The sequence below is a fragment of the Panthera leo genome, chromosome D1 (genome assembly GCF_018350215.1).
Source record: "Panthera leo isolate Ple1 chromosome D1, P.leo_Ple1_pat1.1, whole genome shotgun sequence".
In the NCBI taxonomy this organism is placed as follows: domain Eukaryota; kingdom Metazoa; phylum Chordata; class Mammalia; order Carnivora; family Felidae; genus Panthera; species Panthera leo.
The window spans coordinates 30,640,938-30,661,072 of NC_056688.1; the positions used below are offsets into that span (position 1 = coordinate 30,640,938).

The 20,135-nt window shown below is 39.1% G+C and overlaps 1 protein-coding gene across 1 annotated transcript in view; it reads left to right on the forward strand.

Moving 5' to 3' along the window:
- The window catches only part of JAM3 (junctional adhesion molecule 3), a 122,060-nt gene that overhangs the window by 32,520 nt on the left and 69,405 nt on the right, over positions 1 to 20,135 (forward strand). The window contains exon 3 of the mRNA XM_042907106.1: positions 5,425 to 5,592. Coding sequence (XP_042763040.1) covers positions 5,425 to 5,592 — 168 coding nt within the window. The remainder of the gene's footprint in view (positions 1 to 5,424; positions 5,593 to 20,135) is intronic.

A 20,135-nucleotide genomic window follows, 5' to 3' on the forward strand; every position in this document is an offset into this window, starting at 1 on the left:
CACTAGGCAGTGCAATTCTAGGGAACAAGGCCTGGCCAGAAGACAAAATACTGCCTGCTAAGACTGATAGGAATAAGGGGAGACCTCAGAGTATAAAGGGTGCAGACTGTAGACACTCTTAGGAGATGGTTCTCTGACCTTTGTAAGGCTACAGTGGCCTCCCAACTGCAGTAAATCTCTGCATTGCTATTGAGTATCTTGAGTACTTGATATCATCACAGAAGACCAAACACACCCACTCCTCCCAATCCCAAATTTTGTGGGAATACAATTCCATGAGATTAAATAGAAACTTCAGAGTCTTCTCTAAAGCCCTTATCATTTGCTTAAGAGGCCTGGGATTGAATAATCTCTGGAGGGAAAAAGGCTTGTGACATAATCCTCATCACATTAGAGTTCTGGGAAATAGAATGAAATACCCACTATTTCCAGTCCTGGAACAAGATATCCAGAATCTCTGCAATGGCAACCACAAAAAGATCCTTCCTTCAGTACAAATTACCAGGTCAAACGCTTGGACCCAAGGCCATCAGGAAGAACTTGCCTCTTCCTCAAACTATGTAGTAGAGAATTGACCCTCGAAGGGAATCCAAAGGAGGCGCAAGATTCCCTGCAGTGAAAGAGGGAGAATAGCAGAGGCCCTGGTCTCTCTTTGGTGCTGCCAGGAAGTAAACACTCGATGGTACAATTTGTAGGAAAAGAAAATTACCTCTAATTGGAGGTTGGGATAAAAATATCTCCAATCTGTAAACAAAGTTGTTGGAGCATCCTGGAGGCACACAACTTGAACTGCAGAGCTGCAGATATGCTCTCTACCCACTGTTAGTTCCACACCTTCCCCTGAATCGGCTCCTCAGTCTGGCTCCAAGATAATCCCCACTGGTGCTCATGCTCATTGGTGTCCTCAGTACTGAAGCACAGATGAGGGAAAGCTTCCCATCTTCTCCCCAGACCAGTGGAAATATTCATCAGGGCAAGCAGAGGAGAGAACTGGTCTGTTTTATCTCATCACAGGTGTCCTTCCTAAAGGTGGTCTGGGAAGTGTTTGCTAGCTGTCCCTAACACCTTTTCTCTCATGTCTGGATAGGGCATCCAGCCAAGCCCTGCTTCTCTACTTCCTCGAAGAAAGAACTGAGGCAGACACCTCAACAGGGGAACTTGGGATTCACAGTTCTTAGGGCCCTCAGCCCTGGAGCAGCAAACCCTAGTTAGGTTTCCACTGTGGCCATGAAATTGTCCATTAAGTGTTGTTTGTTGTGCTGTGTTTTCAGGTCCACTGGTGAGTAAAGAGACCTTGGCTGATGGTGATGGGACACTCTAATTCCTCCTGTAGCAGAGGTAAGTGACTCTTTCACCCATGGCATGTATGATATGTTTACTTAAACACACACTACACAAAAACACACACTAACACACTCTAGCACACGAACACCCAGGCTCTTTTCGGTGAAATATGAAAGGGCTGCTAAACAGCTTCTTATAAAGGTGTCTCTCTAGGAAGACACTTTAAGCCAAAACTTTGGCATTAATATGACCTTTCTCAGCTGTGCCACTACAAAAGAAAGGACCTTGCAAATAAATTGAACTACAAAAGAACTTCCCTTCCTCATATAGCATGAGCAGCACATCTCGTTAGAAGGGGTGAAGGTTTTATCCCCTACTGTTTCCTTAGATTGCGGGGGGATCCTTCTATTTAGATGAAATTAAAGAAATACTTTGAAGAGAAGGAGCAGGACCTGATAGTTGGGAGAACATGTGAGAGACCAGAGTTGGAAATATTTCAAGGAAGAGGAAACTTGAATGGAGGTAAGATGGAGCAACAGGATCTTTGATAAACCCTGAAGAGGAATGCTTTTATAGAATAACTCTAGGGTCACAGACTTCCCTCAGTCAATGGATCTTACTTCTATCATGCTGTGAGGGTTGACTTCAAGTGATTGTTCAGGTGTATAATGGCATAGTGAAGGGGCAGAAGCCATAGCCATGTTACTTTTTAAGAATATAATCACACTGAGAGAACAAATACACATTGATGTAAAAGTTCCTCTTTGCTTCTCATTCTCTTTGACCCAACCGCAGACTGAAGGTACTTTTCTTTATCAAGACTCTCCAGGAATATTGTAGTCATTTTTCCCATTCTGAGCCAAAATAGTAGGAAACGGAAGGGGCACAGGCAACAGATATTTACTGAGCACCTAGTATGTTTTGGAACTTTATTTCACATGATCTTCACAACGACCACTTGAGGTAGGTTTGTTATCCCTATTTTACAGACAAGGAATCTAAGGCTTAGGGAAATTAAGTAACTTTCCCAACTTTACAAAAGCCAAGAGTTTGAATCATTGTCCATCAGACTTCAGAGCTTATGTCTCCCCTCTTGTAATTGCTGATTCCAGGACCTCTCCAGTTTGTTTAGAGGTGATTCTCACAGGAAAACCCTACTCTTTGCTACTTGATTTACACTTTGCATTAGTATTGAAAAGTATTGCACATGCTTTTGTTCAAGTTTAGCACAAGTGTATTTAGTTCCCTGAACTCTTTTAAGAAATGAATCTCTCCTTAGTAAATCACACATTAGAAACAAGCATATTCAGTTGGATAATGTGGTGATAGAAGCACAGACGCCACGGCTTCACTCACTGAATGCTTCCAGACCTCTGGTTCCCTTCTGAACAGGGCCAAAACTCTCCTGGGAATAATTAGATCATATGAAGAAGCAGATCACTTGACAGCCAGAGGCATTCTACCCTGTCCTGGTGCATCACCAGTTAGGCTCCATTCCAGGATTGTGTCTCAACCACCAGCCATGACATGCAGACTCCATCTGTGGAGGAAAATCAATGTTTTACAATGAAGCACCTGCATCCACTCTCATAGGAACCTCTGTTCCATATAGAATATTCATGGAGCCTTTCTCTGTGGTCTTGTTCTGAATTTCAAAAGATTCCCTAACAGAGAAAAACATTTAACAGACAGAACCATGTCACAATGCAAACACAGGAAATCAAGCAGGAGAAAAGAGGCACTAGTTTCTGAAAACTATTCTGTCCACAGTCAGACACCTCATACTTCCCAGGTAATCAATATGGTTCTTTTAGTAAGGCAAATATGCCTGATTATATTTCCAAGAACTAAAGGGAATGATAAGACAAAAGAAAACAAAAGGAAAAAAGTCAGTGGGCCTAAGAAGATTTTTTCTCTTTTTAATTCCTGTATGTTGTGTTTGATGAAGGGAGAAAGGCTGCCATGATAATATAATTTTCACCTATTTTTATTTGTGACTTTGGAATATGGAGAACTGGAACAGAAAGAGGGTTTAAGAAAAGAAAGACAAAATCATAATAAGTGGTTGAGTTATTTTTAAAGTTTTTATTCTGTCTTTATGAGATTTTGAAAATGTAATTAATTCACACTTGCAAAGGTTTGAGCAATTATAAAAAGTTATAAAGAAGATCATAAAGTGATGACAGTTGAAGAATGTCCTTGGCAACAGCCTCAATTTATTTCATGTTTCTTGGCATTCATAATTTGGTATATATGTGAATTATACACACACAGTTTCCTACTTTGTGAAAGCTAAAAATACTAAATGCTAAAAAAAAATGTAGGGTGACTGTGTGAAAAATGAAGTCTTTAAGTTAAACATTTTTAAAAGTTATTCATTTATTTTACTTTTGAGACAGAGAGAGAGAGAGAGAGAGAGAGAGAGAGAGAGAGAGGAGAGAGAGAGAACGCAAGCGGAGGAAAAGAGAAGGGGCAGGGAGAGAGGGAGAGAGGGAGAGAGAGAATCCCAAGAAGACTGTGCACTCTCAGTGCAGATCTTGACATGGGGCTTGATGTGGGGGTTGATCCCATGATCTGTGAGATCATGACCTGAGCTGAAATCAAGAGTTGGACATTCAACTGACTAGCCACCCAAGCACCCCCCACTAAGTTAAACATTAAAAAATATTAGTTGCTGGAGGGGTGCCTGGGTGGCTCAGTCGGTTGGGTTTCTGACTTTGGCTCAGGTCATGATTTCATGGTTTGTGGGTTCAGGCCCCGTGTTGGACTCTGTGCTGACAACTCAAAGCCTGGAGCCTCCTTTGGATTCTGTGTCTCCCTCTTTCTCTGACTCTTGCTTGCTCGCACCATGCCTCTCTGTCTTTCAAAAAATGAATAAATGTCAAAAAATTAAAAAAATATATAAAAAATATTTGTTGTTGTAAACTCTGGCATATTTTACTAATAACTATACTTAGAATTCTGTTTTCACTCTGTTGTTTCCTGGAGCATTAGGGATACTTTCTATATTAGATATAATAAAAGCTATTTCAAGATTTTTCCACAGTACTTTTTATTTTTTAGAGAGAGAGACAGAGGGAGAGTGGCAGAGGGAGAGAGAGAATCTCAAGCAGGCTCCATGCTCAGCATGAAGCCCAACGTGGGGCTTGATCCCATTACTCTGGGATCATGACCTGAGCTGAAATCAAGAGTTGGGTGCTCAACCTACTGAGTCAGCCAGGCGCCCCAAGAATTTCCATGGTAGTAAGTGACACTCAAAACCTCCTGCATCCCTAGGTCCAACTTCCAGTACATTTTATCCTTCTCTTCATCTTATCTGCTTGTCTTCATAAGATTCTGCTCCATTTTTCTACCCTAGCCTTATCATTTTCCAATAATGAGAAATCAGAGCAAAGAATTATCATCCTGCTTTTCTGCAGAATAAACTATGGGCATGCCATCATGCTTTTGATCTACCACAGAAACTATGTATTGTGTTGAAAGACATCACTTTTTTAAAAAAAAATGTTTATTTTTGAGAGAGAGACAGGGAGAGAGAATGTGGGCGGAGGTGGGGGCAGAGAGAGAGAGAGGGACAGGGGATCCAAAGAGGGCTCCGCACTGACAGCAGAGATATGGATGTGGGGCTCGAACTCAGGACCCCTGAGACCATGACCTGAGCCGAAGTCGGATTCTCAACCGACTGAGCCACCCAGGCGCCCCGGAAAGACATCACTTTTATATTCTGAATAATATATGTCTTGCTTATGTTTTAAATAGATTTCAGCGCTTTTTGCTTCTATCACATTTGGAATCAGTGACTCAAAAGAGGTGCAGGCTATAATGCTTTAAAGACAATTAGAATGCATCCTTATTTGTGGAATAAGGATTTGTGGAAATAATTTGAGGAAATACTTCATTTCCAAGTTTTAATTGAGTGCTCCTTCTCTGATCTGTAGTGTTCCATTCATTTTATACCTATGGAAATTTACCCCGCCCCATTCTTGAACACGTTTCTTTATCTCCTCCCATCAAATTCGTTGAATGAGACCTCATACGCTTGGGTCCTGAGCATCCCTGAATCCATAGCGACCAAATTTCAGCTTCCCTTGTTACTATGGTGACGGCTGTGCTGGTCCAGGTGGTCGCTATGGTAACTAGGGGCGGGTAGTCGGGGCCCCGGCAGGCAGGGCGCATGCGCACGGGGAAGCCTAGCTGCGCCGCGCGTCCGCGGCCCCTCAGCTCCCCTAGACATGGCGCTGAGGCGGCTGCCAACGGTCCGGCTCTGCGCCCGGCTGTCTGACTTTTTCCTCCTGCTGCTTTTCAGGGGTGAGTGTGCATGTTTCTGCCTTTGGGAGAGGAGGATTTGGGGCGGATGGGAGCAGAGCGGGCCCGGAGCGACTGAAGTGGTTCCTGGCGGGAATAGCGGTCCCGGCTCCGGAGACGCTGGGGGCTCGGCCGGAGGAGCGGCGCGCGCCCGCGTCCCGGCGGAAGGGGGTCGATCGGGGGCCTCTGGGCGGGGTCCCAGCCGGGTCGTTGCGGGGGTGCAAGGGGCCGGTGCGAGGCCCGAGTAGCTCCCTCCAGGCGGTGGGCCGGTTCCGGGCGGTGGGCACCGCTCTCTGGAAAGAAGGTGGAAGCTTAGGCGTGGGCTCGGAACTTGCTAGAACACACTGCGGAGCGAGCGCGTTGCCTAGAAGTCGACAGTGAGGGGCCTGCCGAAGTACCAGCGAAGCGCAACTCTGAGGCCTGCCTTCTTGGTCACAGCCCTCTGGGGATGTGCTGTTCATTTCTCTCTTGTTGTAAACAAAAGGAACTGAATTGGGCAAACCCAACTTTTCTTTGGGGGAAATAAAATGCCATAGATTTCAATCAAGTATCCTTTTTGTCTCCAGCCTGGCCCAGGAGACCCTGCAGACCCTTACCCTGAAATAGCATCTTGGCCGTTTTCATCAGGTGACACTGACAAACTTCGGAGTTTTGTTTTGTCTTTTCCACTGTCCAGAATTCTCTTAGATTTGTGTGTCTCAGGACAGTTGGATGGAGGGTCTAACGTAGCTTGTATTTAGTGAGCATGTACTATATACTAGGCACTTTGAAATCTTCTCATTTAGAGCTTACAATAGCTTTGTGAGGTGGATTTAATTAACCCATTTTCAAATAAGAGAACTAAGACCTAAGTCAAGCCACCTTTCCAAGACTGCATCCTGAGTGAGTAGTAAAGACTGAAACCCATGTCTACCTAAAGCACACTACACAACACTTCTGTGCAGGACATCCTCAGGTAACCAGATGAGGTCTTATAGTTCTTAGGTCATTTATTGTTTGGCTCAGTTGCTGTTGTCATCCCGTGATGTTTTCCAAAATATACAAATTAAAACACAAAGTGACTGGGAGTGGGGGTGGACAGACCAGAAAAACAAAGCACTCCTGTGTTTGATGTTCATTCTTGTGGAATGTTCATAATGGTGGTAGATAAAAGTGAGGGTCTGAGGCAGAAGCTGTGGAAACAGGGCTCTATGATGAAGGATAAGTTTCAGAATATGGGTAGGTGTTGTCATATACTTTGCCCGAAAGTGATTTCCAAAAACATGTGGTTGGGAGATATAAATGATCAAAGGCTAGCCAGGGGACAAGGGTGTCAGGAATGTCCAGCTCCCAGTTTTGTTGGTCACACTGACACTGTCCTATTCACAGACTGGAACAACTCCCCATTGTTGAAAAGTTCTGTTCACATGAAAGTTTGCAGTTTTTATTGCAGACACATTTGGCAGTTGAATTTCAACTTGGTTGCTTGTTAATAAAACTAGAAGATGCTAAGGACTTTGTATACCATTAACTTTTTACTTTGTTTTTCTGGAGGTACAGGGTTTGTGGCTTTCTTGATATTAAGGGCTGGGATTTACCTGCAGAGCATAGGAGGAAGAATAAAATTTTGCAAAATAGGACTGATGACAAGGAATCAAGGTGGTAGGTTGTATTAATACACCTTGAGGGGCTATAGCTATCTTTTTCAGTAAGGCGCTCTTTTTCTCTTATTTTGTGTGTACTCTAAACACACTATAATACCTTGAAAACTTTACTCTTCCGCAGGTCATGACAGCTCTGTCTTTTTTATTTTTATGATTATTCTTTTCAAATACTATTATTTTTCACTGTTGTCATTTAAAAAAAAATGTTCCTGATATAATACATTGTTTTTGTTGTTGTTCCTAATACAGGACATTCTTTATTAACCTTTGCCAGGCTGTTTAAGAATTTAATATGTAATTCATTTCATATTACTAACAACTTTAAGAGATTGTTAAAATTATTTTGTTCATTTTGTGCATGAAGAAACAGACTGAGAGATGCAGTAACTTGCTCAAGGTGATAGCCTATGCGTTTTAAATTTGGGAGTTTTGAACTATTTCTGTTAATTAATTTGTGGTTACTTGTGTCATTTCATTTGACAGTCGATTTGTTATGCATCAGTTTAATAATTTATCAAATGTTCAAAGCTTTGTGGTTTGCATATAAAATATTCTTTTGTTGTATTGGTGACAGGTGCAATTCAACCTTACAAATGTTATGCCACATGGCCTTTTTGAATGATTATGTAGTAATATTTTTTGGCTTCCAAATCTTTTGATGTCCTAGAGAGAAGTGCTTCATTTAGAATTAAAACAGTAATAGTTTGTATTCTTGATATAAAACAAGCTTGTGTGCTTAAGTTTAGCAAAATCTAAAAATTAAAATTTCCTGGAAAAAAATTTGAAAAGTATTCTAAACCATTTTTTAAGAATGACTTATTTTATGTTATAATTCCTTTTAAATTTTCTGGCAGATATAATTGCTATCAGATGTGTGTGTGTGTGTGTGTGTGTGTGTGTGTGTGTGTGTGTGTGCAGAAAAGCAAAGAACACCTGCCCTGCATTATGCAGTGCCTCAAATCAGCTGTTCATTCTCAAATGACTTGTTGATAGGCATTTATTCATGAGTTCAGGCTTCAGAGACTGAATGGATAGCTATTAGAGGTACTTAATCATAAGTAATTGCAGTATTATATCCAGACAAAATTATAAAATTATCATACACCAGCCCCTAAGGTCTGTGTAACTTGCACTTAAGGAAGCCTAGTAGGATAGGCTTAGAACAGTTCTGAAAGAAACCAGATTTGTAATTAAGCACACTTTCTGAAATGGACACATAATGTAACTGAAGGAGCTATGGATTTAGTATATCAAGCTAGCAGCTGTTAGAGATGTGATATTAGCAGATTCCTTCTCCATAAATTCTTTGAATTTTTTCAAAGCACAAGTGGGGTAAAAGAAAAGAAAATATGTGTATGAATGAAGTGAGGATGTATGGAGGCTGTTGAATGATACTCTATTCATGAAGCTGGATTCTTTTTTTTTTTTTTTTTTTTTTTTTTTTAAAGATATGTTTAGAATCAGGTGGTGTGAGTATGATGCTGTTAGGGTTGAATACAGATTTCAGAGCTCTCTCTACCCTCTGAATGCTAACCATATATGCAAATAGCTTCACTGGAGTATAAAGAGATCCTGAAAGAAAGTTTTGGTAAGCACATTCTTTTACACGTAGTTTAGCAAGGACAGTATCCACCATAGTACTCTATATGGAGATCTAAAGCTTTAATTTACTGCCTCTTTGCCACTTTTCATGACATACAGAAAGCTTCCTGAGAATTAGCCTTTGTTTCTGATTTAAAGGAATACTGTAGTATTTTGTGGTGGTGTGTTTTCTTTGTTTTTAAGTATCTATTCTATGTTACATATTTCCCATGAGTAGTTCATATGTTCAGTGGCAGTTTCAATGCTGATTGTGTAGAAACATCAAACTTTTTATAAGTTAAAACTATACAAACATTTTAAAAAATTTTTAAATGTTTATTCATTTTTTGAGAGAGAGAGGTGGGAGGCGTGCGCGCGGGCGCACGAGAGAGCACGTGCATGCGCACAAGTGGGGGGGGGGAGAGCGAGAGAGAGAGAGAGAGAGAGAGAAAGAGAAAGAAAGAAAGGAAGGAAGAAAGAAAGAAAAAGAGGGAGACACAGAATCCGAAGCAGGTTCCAGGCTCTGAGCTGTCAGCACAGAGCCTGAGGTGGGGCTTGAACTCAGAAACCACGAGATCATGACCTGAGCTGAAGTCGAACGTTTAACTGACTGAGCCACCCAGGCACCCCATATTTCTTTAAAAAAAAAGTTTTTAAAATTTATTTATTATTTATTTTGAGAGAGAGAGAGAGCATGCATGAGGGGCAGAGAGACAGGGAGAGCTAGAATCCCAAGCCTGCTCCACGCTGTCAGCATGGACCCCGATGCAGGGCTTGATCTCGCAAACTGTAAGATCGTGACCTGAGCGGAAATCCAGAGTCTGACGCTTAACTGATTAAGCCACCCAGGCGCCCCTACAAACATTTTTTTTTCTCATGTTATTTTTCATTTTCACAGAATCCCAAAGCTTCTATGGTTCAGACTTCTTTCTGTGAATTATTGCCAAAGTCAAATTATGCTATATTCATACTCCTACTCTGCCTAACCTAACCTTGTCTCTCAGTGACCTTTCTTATTTCTGTATAAGCATGACTCTTAGTTTGTAGTTCAGTTTAGTATAGCAGTCATTCATTGAATATCTGTTCAATATATTGAACAGGCACTGTTGTGCATACTACGGATGCAGAAATGAATAAAGCATCCCCAGCTCTTGAAGAGCAAGGATAGTTGTATGCTGAATTACATTGGGTTTCAATTATTGGGTATAAATACATTCTATCTTTTCAATGACACTAAAAACTCATTAGAAACCGAGGCTTAATTTCATTTCTTTTGTATCTTTCTAGAGATGACTATAGTAAATATTCTCTTTGTCACTTGTAAGTCAGTTAACTATCTTAAGTACTTCCTCTGTGTCTAGGCATTTTTTATGTATCTTAGCTCCAGTGGCCCCCCGGAACTTTTGAGAATTCTTAGTTTTTACTGCAGTAGTTTCTTTGAAAGAAAGCAAACGGTAAGTATTTCTTGGTTTAATTTAAAAATCTTACCATGTATGCAAGTTATACATGGTTAAGAAGAAAAAAAAACATGGAGAAATGTTTATGAATAATTTAAGTGACACAAGCTGCAGGTAGGATTAGCATATACATATGATTACAGTTATGCAAAAACTAATCTTATGCTTAGGGGGAAAAAAAAACCCCTGGAATCTAATGAACCAAAATGTTGATAGGTGCTGTTTTTGAGTGGTAGGTCTTATGGCTGATTGTTTTCTACTTTTCTCTTTTTCTGGCTGATTCTTTTGTCCTTTTCCCAAGTTTTCTTTATTTTCCCCCCAAGTTTAATGAGGATGTTTTTTAATAATGAAAAAAATTGTATTTTGTTTTGGCCTCTGATAGATAAAATAGTGGAATTTTAGATTTGACAGTAGTAAAGATTTTCTTTTCTTTTTTTAAGTTTTCCTTTTATTTTTTAATTTTTATTTATTATGTTTTTATTTAAGCTATGGGTCATTTCCTGCTTTTCCTTCATGGTCTGAGAAGCCAGGTTTCTTTCTCTGTAATGAAGCATAAGTAAGATCCCAGACAATTCTTAAGTTTATTTTAATGTGTATTTATTTTTGAGAGAGAGACAGAGACAGGGAGTGAGTTGGGTAGGGGCAGAGGGAGAGAGAGAGAGACGGAGTGTGAGTGGGGGAGGGACAGAGAGAGAGAGAGAGAGAGAGAGAGAGAGAGAGAGAGAGAATCCAAAGCAGGCTCCAGGCTCTAAGCTGTCAGCACAGAGCTGGATGTGGGGCTCAAACTCATGAACCGTGAGATCATTAGCTGAGCCAAAGTCAGATGCTTAACCTACTGAGTCACCCAGGCACCCCTAAAGATTTTCTTTTAAAATGGAAAAACTTGGTGTGCCTGAGTGACTCAGGTCATGATCTCACGGTTTGTGAGTTCAAGCCCTCCATCGGGCTCCATGCTGACAGTGTGAAGCCTGCTTGGGATTCTCTCTCTCCCTCTCTTTTTGCCCCTTGCGCATGAGTTTACTCTCTTTCTCTCTCAAAATAAATAAATAAACTTTAAAAAAAAATGGAAAAACTTTGAGTCTGGGTGGCTCAGTTAAACATCCAACTCTTGATCTCAGCTCACATCTTGATCTTGGGGTCATGAGTTCAAGCCCTGCATTGGGCTCCATGCTGGGCACGGAGCCTACTTTAAAAAAAAAATTAAAATGGAAAAACATTGTTTAGTTCAATGTGATAGCATGTTGATTGTGAACCTTAATTAATGTCAGCCACAGTGAATGAAGTAGGGAGGGGCTAACTTGATTCAGTTGTTTGATCATGTCTTCTTTGTGACTCATTTGAGAGGCTTGTTACTGGGTTTTGGGTGGGGGAGCCAACTGTGGCATCCTCAGCAAATGGTTAATTGGAAAACTGAAAGAGCTGATGAGAAAATCTGCCTCACTACCTTGTTTTCTTGTTTTTTTGTTTTGTTTAAACAAGCAAAATAATCTGAGTAGTTGCTTTGGTCTGCCTGTTCAGAGTCAGCCAGCATTTATTGAACACCTCCTTTGTGCTAGCTGGACTCCTGGAAAACTGTTTTCTTTGTCTTTGGTGAGAGGAACACCAGGTCAAATTGACTTCCTTGGAAAATAGACTCTGAAAGATGTTTCCTGAAGAGAGCTGTCAGCTGATGTATCCTTATCTCTTCTTCCTGCCCACCATGGACTTCCTTGTCTGATGTTTTTCTGTAAGGAATATGTATAATGTCTTTAGAATGAAGCACAGCTGTCTGGAAGGTTACAAAGAATGCAGTGAATCCTAAGACAGCTGCCTACCCCCCCCCCCCCCCCCCCCCCCGCTCCTGTTTTTCCTCTAAAGTATCTCTATCAGGGTATTAGAACTTAAACAGCCAATCCATATTTATTTGGCAGTCTCTGTTTTAACGGCTGTAAAGCTTTCCATGAGTAAAACAGGAAAATCTAAGATGAACACCTCTTTAGACCAGAAGAAACATGCAGTTTGGATAGTTAACAGAATAGCATTTTTGGAAAATGTTTTAATGTGTTTAGAAGTGAGAGCACTTACTTGCTCTGGCCTGGTAGACAAGAATTTCAAGAAGGAGCTGGACTTTTAGGGATAATTTTGATTTACCTAGTGCAGATTTGGGGGGAATGGAGGTGTTGGGGGCCAGTAAGGTGAAGGAAATATTGAGCAAAGGCATGGAGTTGGAAATGCCTACATTGTATTTTAGGACCAATGAGTTATAATAAGAAATAATACCACCTACCATTTATTAAAAACTATGTGGCAGGCAATGTGCTGATAGCTTCACCTGGGCTATTTTAATTGATCTCAGAATTCAGTTTTTATAGGTTTCATTTTGCAGATGATGAATCTGAGACTCAGAAAGGTTAATTACCTAACTTAAGGTTACAGTTAGTAAATTAAGGAGCCAGATCGTCCATGTAAAGAACATTGGGGAGTAACTAGATTGTAAAGTGCTTTCGATGCCAGGCTAAGATTTGGATCTTGTTAGGTAGGTTCTAGAGATTAATGTGGCAGTTTGAAGCAGGGAAGTGATATGATCATATGATTTTAGGAGCATTAATCTGATATTCAAGAAGATTGGAGAGGGAAGGTTGGTTAGGAAGTTCAAGCTCATTTCCTTCAGGGTAGGCCTCTTGATCTTCAATTCACTTTTATGCATATATAAAAATATATTTATTTTCTTGAAATATAGGTTTATGGATGTGTAATTTTTGGTTGATAGTTATTTTGTCTTAGAAACTGGAATATGTAACTTAGATGCTTTCTGGTTTCCATTATTACTGTGGTGAAGTCTGTGCTTCAGTTCATCATATCCTCAGTCTTTTCTAGGTTGCCTGTCTTCTCTCCAGCTACTTTAAAGATCTCTTCTTTGTCTTTGGCATTCTGAAATGTTACTATTTTCCTTGTTAATTTGCTATACTTTGTGTACCTATGACTTTATGTCTTTGCTGAAAATTCTAAGGTTTGTCTGTTTAAATACTGTCTACTTTCTGTTCCTTAATTCTTTCCTTCTGGAACTCTCATCAGATATATATTCATTCTATCTTTCAAGACTGTTAACCTTTCTGTCATAATTTCATATTCCCTCTGTGCTATTTTGGGTTTTATTTAGCTTTGATTTACAGCTCTTTTTTTCAGCTGTGTCTAATCTGTTATTTAACCAATACAGAGAGTTTTTTTTTTTTCCACCAATTATATTGCTCATTTTTGAAATTTTTACTTGGTTCTTTTTATAATCTGGTCTCTTTTGCTTGCTCATATTTTTAAGTCCTTTTTAATTTTTTAAGTTTATTTTTATTTATTTTGAGAGAGAGAGATAGCAAGTGGGGGAAGGGCAGAGAGAGAGGAAGACAGAATCCCAAGCAGGCTCTGTGTTGTCAGTGCAGAGCCTTATGTGGGGCTCAAGCCCATGAACCGTGAGATTATGACCTGAGCTGAAGAATCAGAAGCTTAACTGACAGAGCCACTCAGGCACCCCTAAGTCCTTTCAAAAAAAACATTTCAAGTGTAGCTGTTTTATAATCTTTATCTGATACTTTAGGTATCTGAAGTTCCTGGAGATCAAAATCTAATGTGTGTTGTTTCTTATGACTGTTAAGGTGGTTTGTTTGTTTTTTTTTTATTCATAAGCTGACACTTGGTTGATCGTTATTAGTGGAAATATGGGTCTGACCTTATGATGCTTCTTATGAGAGTAGCTTCCACCAGACAGTGGCCACCTGGGATGACTTTACTCCTTTGAGGGTCCCTGGGATTATTTGAAGATGCTCAACTTCTCTGCCTTCCTGCTGGCCCAAGGGCACAGTCTCCCCACTAAAGTGTTAAAAATGAGCATTTGCTCTCAGAGTCACACCCCCACTTATCTTTCTGGTTTCAGCCTGTGGCTGTTTTATTTTGCAGATCCCCCCATCTCCTGGGAGCCCAGAGGTATATAAGAAACTATGGTGTGCATTGAACCTTGTTATTGGAATGAAAAGGCCTTTTGAAGTATCTAATCCATACTGCTGGAAACAGGAATCTCAGCTTTTACTTAACCTGCCCCCACCCCCCCCTTTTTTTAAAGATCATTTTAATTTATTTTTTTTTCTTTTTTGAAGAGACAGAGAGCGTGAGTGGGGAGAAGGGGCAGAGGGAGAGAAAAAGAGAATCTTTAGCAGGCTTCATGCTGAGCATGGAGCCCAATGTGGGGCTTGATCCCACGACCCTGGGATCATAACCTGAGCCAAAATCAAGAGTTGGATGCTCAACCGACTGAGCCACACGGGTGCCCCTGGTCCCCCTTTTGATTAACATAAGAGTCACATACGTTTCTTTAAATGTTCATATTGTGAAGGCAATTTGTTTTCAGTTTTCAGATATAAAATAAAAAATATTGACTATGTGTTTTCAGAGCACATATATACTCAGAGAGGTTGTGGTATGCATGAAGGAAAGGATTACATGATTCTTGCTAAGCATCACTGCTTTGAGGATGGGGCTATATTATTTTAAAGATATGCCCAGTTGTACAACTATAATCTCTGTGGATTGGATTCTCTGAGAAGCAACCATCTATCATTCAAGATACAGCAACTTAAAATTTGGAGAATTACAGCTGTTTTGCACTAGACAGGCACCTGAAATAGCAGCTTCTTACTCTGCTAGGAACAGGTATAGGTGAAGACATTCAGCGGTAAAATGTAAAAGTAACCTTGAGCTTTATAGCTGATATCTGAATCTGAGATTCAGATTCCTACAGAATGAAATGCTGGTTCTCTGAAAGGCTGATCAGTCCATGTACTGGGAAGAAGAAAACCACCCACTGCATCTTGGGAAGGCTCCATTGTTTGTAGCCTTTCAGATACTTTTCTGGTTGAAGGAAGGAGCACAGCATCGTGGGTGTTAGGCATTCTGGATTCATTTCCCAGCATTGCATGTGATTCATATTTGGACCTTGGGGAGATAATATTGGTTTTAATCCAAATCATTTGAAAGTAATTTAAACACCATTCCTCTCACACTACCAGCAAAACATATACATTTCATTCCCCTTATTAGATGGCTCACTTTAACTATATGAGTTTCACATCAAAAGAAGTGATTTTATGAGAAATTAAGAGAATTTTTAACTGGTTAGTTGGATTAGTTTATTTGTTAATTAAAAGTGCATTAGAAGTTTACAAAAATCTCTTTCTTTACTGAAAGTTTAGAAGTGTTTTAGAAACAGGTAAACTTGGTTTGAACTCTAAGAGGTTGGGAATATTCATCTTTCAGAGCCTCAGGGTTTTTTTTTTTTTTTGTTTTTAAATCTGCTACAGCCTTACTATGTCTAATGTTTTAAGAGTTTCTGTGTTTCTTGGGGCACCTGGGTGGCTCAGTCAGTTAAGCGTCTGACTTCAGCTCAGGTCATGGCCTCACAATTCGTGGGTTCGAGCCCTGCATCCGGCTCTGTGCTGACAGCTCAGAGCCTGGAGCCTGCTTCACATTCTGTCTCTCTCTCTCTCTGCCCCTCCCCCTTCACACTCTGTCTCTCAAAAATGAATAAACATTAAAAAAAAAAAAAAAGTTTCTGTGTTTGTTTACCCTGAAGAAAAAATTGAGAACTATTTGGTTAGATTGGTGTTCTTAATTCAGTTTGATTTCTTAGTATCAGATATGAAGCTTCACTCTAACCATAAGTCCACTGGTAATAAAGAACCAGTTTAGAACCTTAGTTGTGAGGCTTTAGAACACTGGTTCAGTAAGAACAAATATTTAAGTGTCTTTAATTTAATAGGCACTGTTTCAGACTGTCCAGATACATTGGTGAAGTAGCTTATGGTATGAATACTTCATAGGAAATAAAGCTACAGATCCTTTCCTCCAAACGGTATTCTTATGTACATATATTTAAAAAAATATATACTATTTTTGGGGGTTTATAGCCCCCAGAAGATTATTTATACACCTCAGGTTGAGAAACCTGCCCTAGGGCTCAGGATCCTTATGGGGAACACATCCTTAGAATGAATGTTTTTTGAAATAGATGCTTACTGCATATAGAGTTCAGGAGCATTACAAAAATGTTATTTTATTCTTATGTTATTTCTTCTTTCCATTAATTCTGTTATAGCCCAACATTTCTGTTAGACTCTTTATATATTATGACTCTTAGTGTCAAACATCTGGTTATATTCTCTATACATTTCCAATTTAAATTTCTCTATAGGTAAGTCAGAGAGTGAAGAGTTTGATTTAAATGGAAAACAAAGCATACATGTAACTTTAGACATGCTTAATTCCATAATTTTCAGTGTTTCATCATGTCAGTACAGCTCTAGGAGGTATGCAGGGGTAAGCCATATGAAAGACAGAGTGAAATGCCAAGATGAAATTATTGCTGGAATTCCTCTTCCATCTATGTCTGGTGTCTGTTTATAGCAGGTTTCGCTGTCTCTGTTCCTCCCTGGCTCACTCTCTTTCTTTTACTTAGGCATTAGTGATGAGAGGAGTCCTGAAGATGTTTCATAACATTGGATGAGGGACTTCACTGAAGCCAGAATAAATATTTTCTCCTTCTATTACTCTGTGGCTAATATGCCACATGCTGTTTGCAAATTACAACAAACTATTCCTCAGAGTGAGTTCAGGGTTAGGTAATTTTCTTGAGAAGGAGTATGTTTTTGTGTTTTGTTCTTTCTTCAACTCCCAGGTTTTACTTTCTGTGCTTTTCTTGTCAAGTACGTTTTCTACATGTAGGGTAAATAAAATCTGTTAAAACTTTGGTTGTTTCTATTATATGCGAGCAGCACCTTTTGGCTCATATATTTTAAAAGCTACTTTTAATGAAACCTCGAGGAAGAAAATGTAATTGGAATTTAGAGGCCCGGTTTTAAGCCTCATGACTTGCCTACAGCATGATGATAATGTGATATGTTTGGTTGTAAAGCCTTAGTTTCCAGTGGAAATCACTGCTTTGCCTTCAAGGGAGAGATTACTAGACTTGGGTTTCCTCATGACAGAGGTGAGGCAATTCTTTACCTGTCCACAGCCACCCTTTTCATTGAGGCATTGGATTCTAGAGAAATGTTTCTTTCTCTTTTTCTTGTGCAAGATTATGGCCATGTAATAAAGGGAACATAGATCATAAGACTTTGTTTACTTTTTATTGGGAATCATGATTTGGAGCATGTTCTTTATCTCTGTAAAATTGTTTCATTATTATCTTCTGAGTAACCCTTGTTTATTCCATTTCTATCTTATTATCATGGCCCGTCTACCCTGAAATATGGAGTATAGTCTTCTTCTTCATTCCTACTTATTCCCTAGTGTCCAGCTTAGTGTACTTCTCTGTAAAGTCTTTTTTAGATCTCTAACCTGGAGTGATCTTGTCCTCTTCTGAATTCCTATTTATTAAGAAGAGCATAAACTAGACCAAGATTTGGGTCTCAGCTCTGCTATATGACTTGCCAAAATTAATTTACTTTAAAAATTTACTGTAAAAAATAGTGATAATGTGTAACTTTGTACGATTGTTTTTCAAACCAGTGACTATATGTAAAGCTGCCATCAAAGTATCTAAATAAATGGTAACAAAGGTAACACTAATTAATATAGCAAAATTAAAATTAATTACATAATTCTTATAAAGTGCTCTGCAGAGAGTCAGGCAAAACAATACGCTTTTAGTGTTAGGTTTGTTTTTTGTTCTTGCTGTTGTTATTAGTCAGTAAGTGGTAGAGATTTACTTTATTACTGTTGTTGCTGTTACTGTTACTGTTTTACTACAGTTCATTTGATCCTTAATTATTCAGAAGCAAGTTTAAAGTGAAGTTTATCAAGCTTATGCTTTTGGACTCCTCACTTAAAAAGGGACCCCTTTTGGGGCACCTGGGTGACTCAGTCGTTTGGGGCTCTGACTTCAGCTCAGGCCGTGATCTCATGGTTTGGCTCTGTGTCCAGCTTTGTGCTGACAGCCTGAAGCCTGCTTTGGATTCTGTGTCTCTCTACCCCTCTCCTGCTCATTTTCTCTCTTTCTCAAAAATAAATAAACATTAACAAAATTTAAAAATTTTAAGGCCCCGGATTTCATGCTAGCAATATGTCCTTAAATTTGCATAAATTAGATGCCATAGCTATAATCAATTAAGATTTTTCTCTTCTTCCACTTTGCCTTCCCCTCTGTCATACTTCTGAGTAGTATTGTAATGGTCACAGGCATTTTCCCCAGCTAAGGGGAAGTGAGTTGGGAACACATTCAGTTCTGGTTTTAGTGGAATTGTTTATGTGGTCCATGGTCACTGGTATATAGAGCTGTTATTGCTAACCATCTCAGTGTAAGAATGGCTTCTGAGAATATTCAGCCATGTTGTTTGACTTACGAGGATTGTGATATGAAATTGTAGAGCCTACTGTGAGTGCCATTTTTAAGCCCTCATAATGCCATTATAGTGAGTATGTGGTTGAAAAGTAGGTGATGAGTTTTCTCATGTCAGAGTATTTAAGATTTGTCACTGTTCAAGAAAACTCAAAATATTTTGAAGTCGTACAGCTTAAATGTGAACGAAATGTTAGATAGAAGTTTTTGCAAATTTAACAACAATACTTAACACTTTGCATGATTTGCCAATAGTGCATATTTTATTTTCCTGTGATATTACCAATAATGAATAATGAATTATGAAGCAGAAACTTTCCTAAAGTATCAATATTACATTTTTTTATTAATCATGCTGAAAGAAAATCTTAATTATCATTGTTATTTTCATAGGCAATATTACAAAATGATTGGCATATGATAAGGTGATTTAAAAATCCCAAGATAAAGGAAAGATTGTAGAGTACCAAAGGAATTAATGAAAATATTGTTATATGTCTAGATTTTGTGATATTTGTGTGGCCAGCTTTTAAAACTTATAATTTTTTTTGTGATTTTTGTTCTCTTTCTTAATAAATATTCACTTACTACCTAATTTTGTATTCATAATTTTGTATTCATTTTCCTATTGAGGGACTCAAAATTATAGCATCAGGCTGCACAAAACCTAGTGTACACTAATTATACTCTAATTTGAATCATATCTTTGGATGTTAGATTGACCTAATTTAAATTATTAATGGCAGTATATTTTTCCTATTTGTGTACCTTTGACTCTTCAAGTAGTTTGCAGTTTGAGGGTAGAAACCTTGTCTTAATGCCTAGCATAATTCTTGAAGTAGGTGTACAGATATAGGTATACAGATATTCATTGATGAGAGAACAGTATGGCAAAAGGAGGTTGTGGGTTTGAGAAAGGGGTAGGAGCTTCACTAGCTGTTTTAGATGGGGGCTGACAAGTATTTCTGTTCAAACATATTACAGTCTTGACAGATGAGAAGCCATGGTCTAATTTTTATGTTTCTTAATCTTTATTTTAAAGTAATTTGGAGCCAGCAGACCTGGTTTCTACTTTTCCACTTTGATCTCTGATACTTTCAAGTTTTGAGGTTATAATTGTCTCCTAATATATTTCAGACTTATTCTCTTAATCTAGGAAGAGATTATAATACCCGCTTTATAGGATTGTTACATGGATCAATTGAGACAGTAAGTGAAAGTGGTACTTTGCCAAATGCTACACACTTTCACAAGTGCTACAAATGTAAACTATTACCATTCTTTGCTTTATTCCTTTTGGGTGCTCAAGTTTTATTAGACCTCTGGTTCTCCAAAACTTTAGGTTACAATCCTAATTAGAGGAACTTTTTTTTAAGTAGGATTACACCCACTGCAGAGCCCAACATGGGGCTTGAACTCAAAACCCTGAGATCAAGACCTGTGCTGAGATTAAGAGTCAGACAGTTAACTGACTGAGCCATGCAGGCACCCCAAGGAACTTTC